The following is a 13,605-nucleotide window of genomic DNA, read 5'->3' on the forward strand; positions in this document are numbered from 1 at the left end:
AGGCCAAGATTGAGAGGATGAAGGTGCAAAGACAAAGCGAGCTCATGTCTTTTGTTGCAATACAACCTGAAAAGCTCCTGTCCACGCTGGCTTCCCCAGAGCAGCAAAGGAGCTGAGATGTCCTGTGGAGATGGCACGTACTCGCAGGGTTAGCTATCGTGGAGTACTGGCAAACGGCAAGGCTTCTGGCAATTACTCCTAAACGACATTTATTTAATGATAAATGTGTTTATAAACAGGGGGAAAGCCACCCAGAGAAGCTGCTCTCAGAGGAGGACTGCGCAACTCCGCGCTTTCTGGCGGCCGCAACCGTGGTGCTTTTGCCCCCTTCTCTGTTTCGCTTCCTCTTATTCTTTCAAATGAAATAAAAGGGAGAGCAACATGCTCTATTTATACCCCAGGAGAAGTAGGGGCTGTGCGACCCACCTGGGGCCAGGGGGCTGCGGGGGACCCTCGGGGGAGGCTGCCAAGGATGGGAGCAGTGGACGCTGATGGACTTGGGTGGTGCCGCGGAAGCGGGGCGAGCTGGGGTAGCCCGGGGCAGCCGTTGGAGGCAGCCCACGTAACCGCTCTCTGCGTTTTCAGGCTGAACCTGCCTGACCCCCCTCCTGCAAACGGTGTTACCGCAGGGCGGCTGGCAGTTATCTGATCCTGCGCCTTGCCAGGATCTGCCCCACCACAGACCACAGAGCCAGGCTGGGACCTCTAGTTCCAGGTGAGAAGACGGTGATGAAGCAAGTGAGGTGGTGTACCGAGACCAGTGGGATTACAGCTGTGGGGAGAGGAGGATGCTAAATTCTTGGGAACATAAAAGTCATCACCTACGGCTACTCTGTTAAATTCTGTTCTAGGTCCTCAGTGCTTGAAGGCTTCCCTGCTTCTCCAACCCTTCTGTTACGGATCTGCAGGCAGGCACGGCCTTACTCCGGTGTGCTCCTCCACTCCTGCCCAAGCCATGAGCTTTTACAGAGCAGGGGACACACCCACTGGCTCTGATAAAGACCCTTTAGTGCAACTCAGAAGTAAAAAGCAAGAATAAACTCCACCACGGGTTGCATCTCTCATGCCTCTTGGAGAGAAGCAATCAAGTCAACTGCAATCAGCAGATTCAGGCTCCTTGGCCGTTAATAGTGTGCCAAGGAACCTCATTGGAAAAATTAATTTCTGTCACTTTGCTAATGATCTTTTTCTGCCTGAGCAAAAGGAGAGCCATTAAAAACCCTGCAGTGCATAAAGCTGGGGACAACATGTCTGGCGGGATAACCCGGCGATTAGTGCTATTGTCAGCATCATGTAATACATCAGTGTGTGTCCTGAAAGAGGCTGGACTGTAAATCTCCGAAATCCATTGCCAGTGTGAAACTGTGAGATATCCCAGACACCACTGTGGACAGCAAAGCAATGCAGAACCAGCCAGGGAGATGCTCAGTGCAGGGGAAAAGGGGTGAGGAGAGCTTGGGAAGTATGTACGTGCCATGTCCAGGGGTCAGATAACTCCATGGCCAACAAAATAAAGTATTTTGGTCCAGAGTTATGCTTTTTAGAAGACATTAAATGGCCTAAATGTCAGTTAAGGGAGGAAAAAAAAAAAGTCTGTGCTCTTTCTAGGCTGTGAGGCTGTGAGAAATGGCTGTACGTCCATCCCATTCACAGAGTCACCTCTGTGAAACAGCCTGCTAGAAGTGGGTGTGAGGCTGTGCTGTGGCTGGGCAGGGCCAGGATATACTGCGGCTTAATAGCCAAGATTATAAAGTAAAGAAGGAGAAAAGAGAAGCTGGATGGTCAGCAAGGAATTTCCAAGGCTAGGAAATGAAAAAAAAGCTTTCTAATCTCAGCTGCAGAAACACTATCTGCAAAATGAGATACAGAAGAGCAGGAATTAACTCCTCCAAAAGATACAGTGAAAAGCCCGGCACTTGGCTTGTTTGAAGTCGACCTGATAAAAGACTTCAATTTCTTAAGGAGTTTATGGTGGAAATCAAGGCTGCACCTGCAAGGAAAAGGGCTCAAGAGCAGGCAGGGCAGGGGGAGATTACAGACCCTGTTATACATCCCGCACAACAGCAGGAAAGCCCCAGTCCCCCCATCTTGCAGCCCCGCAGCATGGCTAACCCTCGCCGTGCTGGCGAGCGGCCCCAGCCCACGGCTGAAACATCCCCGGTGACTTCTGCAAGCAGAACCTTTCCTCCTGGCCAGAGCTGGACCCAGGGAAAAGCAGCGTTACTGGGGTCTTACGTGCAGTCGGGGTGAAGGACACCGGCCGGGGGCCGCCAGGATTCACAGGGGGCAGCGGCGGCATGTTGGGAGGAGAGGACCTGGACTGTATCTTCACTTCCACGGGCGATCCGGGCATCACTGGCACCCTCTTCTCACCAGCAACTGTACGAAGAGAAGGTGGTAACGCTAAGTGACAGTCACGGACAAGCATTTCCCCACCCAGCACGTGAAGCGCAGTTGCAAGGGTGAAGATGGGGGTGTGGGGTGTGGAAGTCACACGAGGCTCCCACGCTGCTCGGCATGGCCCCGAGCTGCCCCGGGGAAGAGGCCGGGTACGGCCCCGGGCAGGCACCCGGGGTGCAGCGGGTGTCCCGAAAGGCTGCTGGGCAGGCTCAGGACACCCAAGTTCACCTTCCCAGTCTCCCAACTGCATCTTCTCACGTCTTGTACCCAAAGATGCCTCCTCACGGTATTTCTGCCTGTTTGCTTTCCTTCCCCCCCACCACTTAAGATCCCCTCGGCACTCCTCAGGCGCACAGGGGCTGGCACTGGCAAGGGGTGCCGAGGTCCCACCGCCAGCCCTGCTCCCCAACCAGCAAAACCACGCTTCGAAGCAGCTGCTTTGGCAAACAGCTCTCTGACCAGCTTCGTGTGGTTTGCTTTTTAAAAGAAACTCCCAAGTTAAAATGTTCCTGCACCTCCTCCCCCTTGCACTGGGGTGTGTTCCTCGGTGCCTGGCACAGCCTCCCCATGGCTGCGCGCACCCCACGGCCGCACTGCCTGGCCCTGAGACCCCTTCCCCAGAGGAACTGCCAGCTCGGAGCCACGCAACAGGCAACCTGGATTTTAGGTGGGTGCCAGCCCGCTGTGCGGGCACCATCAGCGCAAGGTTGGCAGCAGCTGTGCTGGAAGCGCCCAAAATAGTCACAATATTGTAAAAATGAGCCAACGTTGGCTATTCACACCCTCTCTCTCTCTCCTGCGTGGAGTCTCTAGTGTCTAACGCAGCACCAGCTCACACCACAGGTTCTTTTTCAGCCTCTGAGAGTCCCTCCTGAGGACCCAAGGTCAGGTGGGATGTCCCAGCTCAGCTGAACCGCTCTAGTGTGGCTGAAACCAGCCTCCAAGGGCATCCTTGGGGAGAAGTGAAAGAAAAGGAGGAAATATACGTTTATGAAAGCCTTACGGGGGGGGGGGGAAGGTGTTGGGGATTTTTTTGGGGGGGGCTGTGTTTGGTTTTTTTTTTTTTTTTTTTTTTTAAAAAACAGCCATCTCAGCAGATTAAGCTTAAGCCTCTCCAAAAGCGCCGCTCAAGCCCCCCCCGGGTGCTCCAGGCCGCACGGCCGGTGGCTCCAGCACCCACCTGCCTGCGGAGCTCACGGCCCCCGGCAAATTGCCCCTCCAAGACCGCGGTGACTGCTCCCTGCTCCCCCAGCCGCTGCCCGCCTCGCTCCATTAGCTCGCTAACGAGTTGTGACCGCGCTCCAGCGCGTCCCCACGCAGGAACACCGCCGGGTTCCCGGGGCACCCATCTGCACCCCGGCTCGGGGGGGCGAGGGAGGTGCAGGCACCCGTCTTTCACCTCTCTCTGGTGCAAGCCAGCCAGGCTTCGGACCGGTGAATTTTCTCAGGCAGCTGTTGGCTTTTTGGCGAGCAGAAAAGCCCGCCGGAGCTTCAGGGCAGCAGCCAAGCGCACCGCTTTGGATGCGGGAGCTCGCATGGAAACGAGCATCGCTGCAAGGAGAGGCGGCCGAGGAGGGCTTGGCCAAAAAACGACACGTGCACAGGGGCTCCGTGTCCCCTGGGATCAGTCCTGATGCCACTTGAAGCCACCAAGGAAAGGTATTAAAGGGTATGCTGTAATCTAACCAAATCAGATTACAATCTAATCTGCAATCCACAGTTTTTACCAGTATCTATCAACTGTAAGAAATTCAGCTTTCAAATTCTGGCAAAGCAATTAAAGGCTGTATTCCCAAGAAGCTAAGAAGCACTGAATAGACGGCAAAGTTTTGCACTGAAATACAACCACAAAACCTGCTACTTTGCAACTACTGACAACAAAAATGCGGCTTTTGAGAGCAGAGAAGACACAAACTGGCACCCAAACCCTTCGTGCCGCTGGCCTGGAATCTGCTCTGTGAGCCACCAGCACCTGCTCTGCCACCACGCACCAGGCACGAGCTGGCTCATTTATTTTCCTTATGACAAGTCATCGTTAACATCAGCAAGGTAACAAATGAAGTGTATTATTCCTAGCATTTTTTCTGCTGTTTGCAGGATGATTTGTGGAAGGGGAAGCAAAGATGAATACGTGTGAAAACCAGTGTTCTCCTGCCATTTCAGTGCAGCTGGAATAACTGAGGTGATGGGGCTGGAATCGCTATAGAACCCGTGTCCATAATACTTCCATGGCAGAAAGTTTGTGTCTTTATTCATTTAAACCTGAATTCAAAAAAAGAAAAAAAAAATTCTAGGCTTTGCTTTCATAAACAAAGCGAGGACCCACCAAATGCTCTATTAATTTAACATATAATAACCATATTAATACAATATTGAGAACTACTATTCGCATACATTTGGTCCAACTTTCTTATGGTTTAGTACTGATGTGCAGACTCCCCCTGTCACATCCACACGTGAATGTGACGTTCAGATGAATAACAATACGTTGATGTAGGAATAGGACATCATTCATGCACGTAGGTACCTATTCCAGCAGGTGAGTTTATTGGCGAGAGCAGGAGAAGGCAAACCCCTGCCTTTCCTTCAACACAAAATAAATGCAGCAAAATAGTCAAAGAGCAAGGTTCATGCATGAAGTTAGAGGCGTTTCTAGCATAAAAAGTCTGAGTTCACTCACCCAGGCAGGGAAGGGAAATGTTGCTAAACAACCTAAATTTTTCAGTCAAAACAGCACTAATTGTGCCTATCCACCACTCGGTGCCAGCTGCTTGATGGCCATCAGGGGACAGAAACATGTTTGCTCAGAATACGGGAATAATTGCAAAACCGTGAGCTAATACACGAGGACCACGACCTGTTTGCACATCGCCCGCAGCCAGAGACGCGAGATGTGGGTCATGCTCTTCTCTGCAAGCTCTCTGCCCACCTCTGTGCCTGCCCCGCTGCAGGCACGCCGAGGAGAGCGTCGCATCCCTCCCTGCCTGCTGCCAGCCCTTTCTCACCGTGCACCCCAAATACCAACGCGCTGCCCCCCCGCCCGCCTCGCTGGACCTTCTTCACCCCTTTCTGTGAAACCCTCTTCCCCAAGCGCATATGACTGACCTGATACTGCCATGCTCTAGAGAAACAGAGCATGAAACCAAGCCTTAAGGTTTCTCCTCTTTCCTCCTAAAGCACTCCTAGGGCACAGTAAGAAAGCAGAACTGATTTGGTTAATTTATGGGGGGAGTGGAGGGGGGGGGAAGTCACATGGAATTTATAACTCCAAAATAAAACCAGCTACTGCTGGGTTGGTTACTGCATGAGACACCAAAACCAAAGCCCACGAGAAGCCAACACCTTCTTTTCCGAGCTCACTCTGACAGACAAGAAGCAAACAGGACTGTTAAATTTAAAAGCTTCCTGCTAATGACCTGGGGCATCTATAAATGCAGATAAAAACCATCTTTCTAAAACTCCTCATTTTTAGCCGAAACACATCCATTTAATGAGAATCATGTGAGCAAACCAGACAGCGAACGAGGACTTGAGTCAGCCCTGAGTTGACCTGGGGCTAAAAATGAGCCAGTGAGATGGTCCCCAGAGAAACGCCGCCTTCCCGGCCTCTTTCTTCTGCATTTCACTGTTCAGAAATATTTACTGGCTCACCAATGGCAACATTTCAGCGCTGCCTCCAGATGCACAGAGAGGATGCTGAGATGCTCCTCCAAATGCCTGCAAGTCCCTCCACTGTATCAGTCATCTGAAATCATGCTGAAGAGTCAAATGTCATAATAAATTTTTGGATGATGCTCTAAGAATAATAATTCTTGTCAATGACTGAATACTCCAACCGTCAGAGCAGGACACCTACCTAAACTGGAAACACTGGGTTGTTTTCCTTCAAAAACTTCTTCCAAATCCTATCTGGACTTAGAAACATTTACAAGTATGTCACTATTTTTCAAGCAGTACCTGCAGGACAGAGGTTGAACACATTTGTGGCACAATGCTTTTGCTGTAAAGCTGCCAAATGCCAAAATTTTGCAGTGACACACGTTCAACTTTGCACCCAGGACCTGCAAAGGTTAACCAGGGAAAGAGGCATCAGTGACACGGCCACAGAGCCAGGTGGGAGAGCTGCCTTCCTGGCCTTGAATGTGCTGGAGTTTCACATGGGAAGACGATTCACTGCGAGTAAAATGAAACCTGATCACGAGGATGCTGTTTTAGTCTTGGCTTGATGCAAGAATTTCATCTTCTCCAAAAGCCGATGAAGCCTGAAGACCAGATTTCACAGCGATTGGAGTTACAGATTTCAGATGCTGCAAAGCTGCTGTCTGGGCAAGGACAGCTGTAGGCACATATCAGTTTATGCTGCGTGCCCTATATATTCTCGTGTCCCATTTAAGGAGCCCAGGTGTGCAAGAGACTAGAAAGCCCCAGAGCTTTGAGTATACCTGAAACCCTCCATCCCTCCGCTCTCTAGCGACACGCCGAAAGGCCCCAGTTTTCTTTGACTCTCCGCACTGACTGCCAGTGTGCACCTTATTTCCTTTTCTGCTCCAGTTCTCATCCTAGTGTAACAAATTAAAAAGGAGCATATGTCAAGATTAAGTGCAGCTGATGATTTTCCTTTCTGGAGAGGAGAAGGAGCTACGTGAGGCAACGGGAGAGCATGTCAGGAGAAAACCTGGGGTCTTGACTGGTCCTCAGAGAAGTCCCACTCCTGCACTCCCAGGGGACTGAGGCTCCAGCTCTCCAACACAACAGCACGTGTTGGAAGGGACAGTTTCAACACCCAGTCGAGACAGATGTCATCATATTTATTTTCTTTAAAGAAGTCTTCCACCTATGGTGTTTAGTACAAGGAGGGTGTTACTGTGATAAGTAACCTCTAAAGTATGGCTAGCATTTACTCATGTTATAAATTGTATAAAGAAGCTGCTTTATTAATCATGCCTGTGGGCTTCAGAAAAGGGAAAAGACAGAATTAAAAAAATAGTGACAAGTTAGGGAGTATCTCAAGTACACTGGAATTTAAATTAATCCTTAAATGCCTTTGACAATTAGAGAACAAACTCAGCGATGAAAAAGAAATAAAAACACTGCATGAAGAAAACCAGATGTTACCTTCCCCCAAAAAGCAAGATAAGGAACCAAAGAAGAGAGCCAGGAATGACCCTGGGGGGCAGACAGACACAATCGGTCTCCTCCCCATCAGCTCCCCAAAGTTCAAAACATAGTTCTGACAGATGGCAGAATACTATCAGAATGGACAATTTATATTTATTAACAAAAAGCAGATCATGAACCTGTCTCACATCCGGGCTGGGGCTACGACTCCCGGGTTGCGTCTCCCATACGCACGGCCACATTTCAAAGAGGATAACTGGCAGTTATGAGGTGCCCAAGGCTGGCAGTGCTCCGCTTCGCGGGATGATGCTCAAGAGAAAGCCTTCATCTAGCTGCGACGGTGAACCCGTGAGCTTGCTGAGAGCAAGGGAGGAGAGAAAGAGCCACTGCTATGGGTGCAGAAAACGTGGATGCTTTCTATGAATTTACACCATAGCATCTGCATGGGCACAATTTAACACCATCCAGAAACTTCTATGAGTGAGCACATGGACTATGTGCAGGCTCCTAAACCCTACTGTCAGCTCAAGACAGTAAAGCCTTTCCTCCTCCCTCATGGGAAATGGATTTAAAGTTTGTGGCTGGGTGTTTGGAGGGCACGTACATCATGAACATCAATATTTTCAAGCCATTCTTGACGCAGGTGTAGGATTCCCCTTGATTCACTGTCACGAGAGTTAAGGAGGAAGGAGGAACCTGCCTGGTCTGGGAGTGATTTTGTAGATCCCATTTATAAATAAGCTGCACGGTCTGAACTGCTTCTTGCAACCCATTTGCCAGAGTCGAGCACTGTAGCTTTATGTAGAAGTCAAAAGATGAAACATATTGGAAGAAATAAGAGAAACCCACATAAAACATGGGACAGCACTGCGTAACTAGCAGCTCTGCACAGGTAAGGGTTTGCTCCTTTTCCCTTTTGCAGTTTGCAGGACAGAGAGCAGACTCAAAATCAGACCTTGCAACAAGGCTTTGACCACTAAGTGGTTAGATTGAAAGTCTGTAAATTAACAGACTTTTGGTTTTAGTTGATGTCTTTTGAACAAAAGACTGTTTACAAGGGTTTGCCCAGTGGTTCAGAGTCTCAGGGGTGAGAGCACGTAACGGTTTCATACAGAAAGAAGTGTTTCAATCAGAGCAGATGTTTTCGACTTTCATCTAGAACAGGCAGAATATGCTTATAACCTAAAAAGCCACTCCTCACCTTGCAAAGTTAAAAGCCCCAAATTCATACCTGCCTCTTGAGAGCAAGGGACTGGAGAATCGACCTGGTAGCAGCAACCGAGGTTAAGTCTGGCAGGAGAAATTCTTTGGTCACCCAGGAGCCGGGCCCGTGCTTGTTCTGGAGTCAGTGGACAGACAGACACTCCCAAAGAAGATTCAGCCCATCCTGAAAAGCAAGGGGATAAGCCACGCTCCAGACACACCTCTCTTTCCACTGTCCCTACCACCTCAGATGACCACTCCGACCAGAGGCATGAATTCTACATCTCCTATAACTCAGCAAAACAAACCCTTCCTAGAAACAGTCCTTTGAACCAGAGGCTTGTTTCCCCACCATTTTCATGGGTAAGAGTCTGGTTTAAGACAAAGCACCACAAAGCTTGTCTAAAGGGATAAAGAGACCATTTGAAAGAGGGAGACAAAGGCAGGACACACCTCAGTGCCCTCTCTGTTGGCTGGCAGGACCCTGTCTACAGCCTAGGAGAGCTGTTTTAAAATAACAAGCTCAATATATCATCCTGGAGAAAAAGCCAGGGAAATGGCCCAAACCCATCCATTCCAGCCCAAACACATCTACGATGAAAAGGACACACTGCAGTTGGTTGCGTCGCAGGGTTCCCTGTTGATAGTCTGAATGCAAACGAGAGGCAGCATCAGTGTAACCTGACCTGATAATGTAAATAGGGTGAAATGAAATATGGTTCGCCACCTCCCCAGCTTTGGCGAATGTTTATTTTGAATAACATGCTTATCTGCTCCAACTGCTCACCATCTGTTTTCAGTCTCCACCAAGCTAATATTTTTCACATTTAGGAACTGAGAAATGGGAAGAATTACATTTAAATGTTATTAACATCCTTCCTCCGCTCTAAGGTTGCCTTTCCCTCCCCTTGACGGCTCTAAGCCATCTGTAGAGCACCTTTGCAGTTCTCCAAGGCATGCAGATGAGAGGTTATCTACATGCAAAGCAAGAGTATCATTACTCAGACATCCAGAAGATGCCATTTACTGCTACTCCACTGCAATCCCTCCATCACTTGCTTCCAGACAGCTTCCCTCCAAGCTCAAACTGAAACCACAGTCAAGGAAAGAGCCAATATTTTATCTTTTTGCAGCATCACTGCATCAAAAAGTGATGGAGGGGGAAGACTGAAGATAAGCATCGGAAACAAGGCAGCCTATACAGCAGCCTTAAGAAAAAAAAGGATGATTGGGTTAGTCCCAATTTGGTGAGAGGGAGACATTAAGAGGTTTGCAGTCAAGATTACATTTCTATACAAATATTGACATTTATTTGCACATAGGGTGGTTTCCAGAGGTCTCCCTTTGCTCAAATCATAAATGATAATTTACAATCAGAACTGGGAGACACCAGTGTGCCACATAAACAGGTCAGCAGCAAATGCTGGTCAAGTGAGGTCCTTCTCCGTCCTCCTCCCCCTACGCCAAAGCACAGAGTTGGCTAAGATGATACTATAGCATCTGTTGCAGTGGGTAACTTATGTTACTGAACGGCTACTTCCTCCACTAAATGCAGTCAGCCTATTTTTACCCTGTTTAGCTTGGTTTTATAGCACATCTAGGCTCCTGAGCTGAAAGATGCTGTGGGAGTGGAGAGGACTCGGCACCTCGCAGGAGAGCCTTGCATCACACAGGAGGGAGCTGCTGAGCCTGGGACAGGCATTTTATAAATCAAAAATAAACGCGTGTATCTCCATTGCCATCTATTCCTCTCCCACACACAGCTGTTTCACTTTAAATCTCAATTCAATGTGAAACTCAGATAGAAGAACTTGAAAGAGCAAAGTATGTTATCGCTCTCAACCAGTCCAGAAAGCAGTTAATAAGGGAAATAAGATTAATAATTTATTTCTGAAGGCAGACTGCAGATCTTTATCCGTCCTGCCCTTCGGTGATTTTTATAAAAACCTATTAATGTGCCTGGCGCTACAAACTCATCAGTAGCACAGGTTGGACTTCACAGCAGTTCTCTTCTGCTGCGTTCCCACCCAGACAAGACAGTTGCAGCTCTGGCTCTGCTCTCGCCTTGGCCATGTCGGACCCATCAGCACAAACCCACCTGCACAGCATCTCTGCCTCCTTAGCTCTGGTTTCCTCTTGGTCCACAAACTCATACCAAGGCCAGCAGCGCAAACCCACGGCTGCACGATCCACCCCACAAACTAGTCCATTCAACAGCCCCCAGAGTGGGGGTATACATCAAGCCCCCCAAATTCTGGTCGTCTGGCCTCTTTAGCATGGTACTCCCCACTCTCCTTCTCTCTTTCCCATGAAGAAGCGAGGGAATAGTTACTCAGACCATGAAAGCTGCCCTAAAAAACATTTACACACAGCACGGCAGCCACCTGGGAGCTGTTGCTGCTCTTACCAACATGCCATAGCAATTCCCTTCCCACGCTACTAGTGCCCACGCAAATAAGTTTTGGGGACCCAAGTTCATTTCTTGATGTCCCTGCCAACAGCTTTTGCTCATCGTCTGTCTCAGAGGTTTGCAGTGAGCTCTGCTGGGGGGCTCGCGATGCCCCCGGGCAGGGAACCCACCCCACCCTCGCCAGCCGCTCGCTCTGCCCCCGGAGACAGCCACCCCGAAGGCAGGGATATACTCCTGGAATATATCCCAGCAGAATACATTCCTGGAAACCAAAGCCTACAGAGGAGCCAGCACTTCAGTTTTAGGATGGGAAGTGCTTTGGGGGATCGGGGGGAGCACTCCTCCCTCCCCAAAGCCACCCCCTCTGGTTGCTCAGACCTCTTTGTCTGGGGTTATAACCTGCACGTGGGCAGGGGCTGGGCAGGGCAGCTGTGTTCAAGCAAAGCCAGAGATGCTCACTAATTCATTTGATTAGTTACCGCTAAAGTATCTTGGTAATTTTTCATTAGGCCATGGTTCCATTTAAAGTTACAGAACCAAGACTTTTTTTTAAAATCATCCACTCCTATTACAATATTAAGAAATATTTACTCCTCCACACTATTTACTTATTAGGCTAAAGCACTCCGAATGAAAAATGAAAGCAGTTGCAGTTATCAAACAGGCAATTATCACAATCATGGAAAAATTAGTTCTTAAAAGTCTCAGCCTGATGCATTGCTCTCCAAACCCTCCGACTCCAAGTGAAACAACGGTGGCGGGAGCAAACTTTCCAGATGGGAACATCTGTCTCTCATTTGCCGCAGGGAAGAAAACACCAGGAAGATTAACGGCTCTCAAGTCCGGCGGAGCCCAGACACAACACGTACAAAAGGGATGCCATTTAGAAAGAAACTTGAAGCAACAGCTTGGTATCAAACATTTTTTCTTTTTCAATGATTATCTTCTGGGCCTTCTACATACAGAGAAATGTTGTGTCAGGGAAAAAAAAAAAAAAAAGAGCTTGAGTTGCACTTACAGTAAATGCTATGTATACCGAAAGCAAGAACTGAATTAACCATGCTTATATGAATGGTATACGGCACTTTTACCATCTCAGCTACTTTTTAGGAGATGAAAAGTCATTAAAAGAGTTGGCTTTAGGGGGTTACCCCCAAAAGGTCTGAAGTTATTCACTGCCCAAAACAGCAAGCCCATGGATGGGACGATGTGCTCCTCTGGGGTCCAGAGAGTAAACACCAAGTTTACTCCTGAAAATAAAAAGCAACCCTACACACAGGAAACTCACGATTGAAGGGCATGCTAACCCAGCCTCCCCCAGCAATGCTAGCACCAAGAGTCCATTTCTCTTATTAGCATTCTCTGCCACAGTTTAGGGACTGCATTGACGGAGGCAGGCAGGCGTTTTGGCCAGGCTCCATCCTCTCCAGCCACCCGTGCACACACATTGCTGCCCAAACCAAGCGTCGGACACCGACGCTCCCTTCTGCCACAGCTCAGCATGCAGCGCACGTGCAAGACGCGCAAGCCATCCTCTGCACTTCAGCGCCAAAGCCACCAGCTTTGCTACCACTCCGCACCCAGCACTGGCTTATCACAGCTTTCCTCTGCCTTCCAACGTTCCTCAGCAGCACTTTTGGACTGTAGAGGTAGCCACTATAGCAACTCAAACTCTTCCTAATTAGTGGCCTAGGCCTTGATGTCTATTCAATACCCACCAGCTTTACCTGGTGTAAGCCCTCCCTAGAAGGCCACCAGCCTGTTGTACAGGGTAACATTAAATGCAATCCATCCTGAATCAGGACCCAAGTGTTGAAAAAAGAAAACTTCAGAACAGACACAACTGCCTTTAAAACTTTAGACTTTTGCAAGTAGTGGTTTTAAACCAAAGTGCTGCTAAACTCTGCGGAGGTATAAAGAAAATAATTTGTTACCAAAAATCCCATAGGCTATATAGAAGAACAACTGAGCGCTATGACTTTGGGAGTGGAATTTTTTTTTTTCCTCCTGCTTAGGCTAAACACCTCAGAGTAAATAAAGCTGCAACTTTTGTACTTGTAAAATTCTGGGCGACCCAAAAGGAGGAAAACACAGTGAAGCAAGCTCTAACTTTTGAAAGCATTTTCCACCTTAACAAAGGCTTCGAGACAACCTTTAGGATATGATTTTATCTAGCACTCATAAATCCTTTTAAAACTTGTATTGCTGGCCATTTAACAAGCAGCTCCACCCTTCTCCTGCTCTCCAGATGAAACACATACGCACTAGGCTCCATTTTGTTACCTTCCTCTCCAACCCAGCAGTATCAGAAAAGCAGGAGTAGAGCCCAGGGAGCAGTGTTTAATTGGCAGCCTCTTATTACTAATTAGCTCTGAGGGGCACTCCACAGCTTGTAATGGTCAATAGAAATGCATCCACTGATTTAAGCAGGCTTTGGAGCAGCTGAGATGCTGGAGCATACCCCCAGTGCTTCC

The 13,605-nt window shown here is 48.7% G+C and overlaps 1 protein-coding gene across 3 annotated transcripts in view; it reads right to left on the reverse strand.

The window, feature by feature from the left end:
• CBFA2T2 (CBFA2/RUNX1 partner transcriptional co-repressor 2) overlaps positions 1-13,605 on the reverse strand; it is a 62,140-nt gene that overhangs the window by 12,867 nt on the left and 35,668 nt on the right. For all 3 annotated transcript variants that reach the window (XM_042800891.1, XM_042800890.1, XM_033003635.2), the window contains exon 2: positions 2,236-2,379. In XM_042800891.1, the coding sequence (XP_042656825.1) occupies positions 2,236-2,379 (144 nt within the window). The remainder of the gene's footprint in view (positions 1-2,235; positions 2,380-13,605) is intronic.

The sequence above is a fragment of the Tyto alba genome, unplaced genomic scaffold (genome assembly GCF_018691265.1).
Source record: "Tyto alba isolate M040663 unplaced genomic scaffold, T.alba_DEE_v4.0 Super-Scaffold_33, whole genome shotgun sequence".
NCBI classification, from domain to species: domain Eukaryota; kingdom Metazoa; phylum Chordata; class Aves; order Strigiformes; family Tytonidae; genus Tyto; species Tyto alba.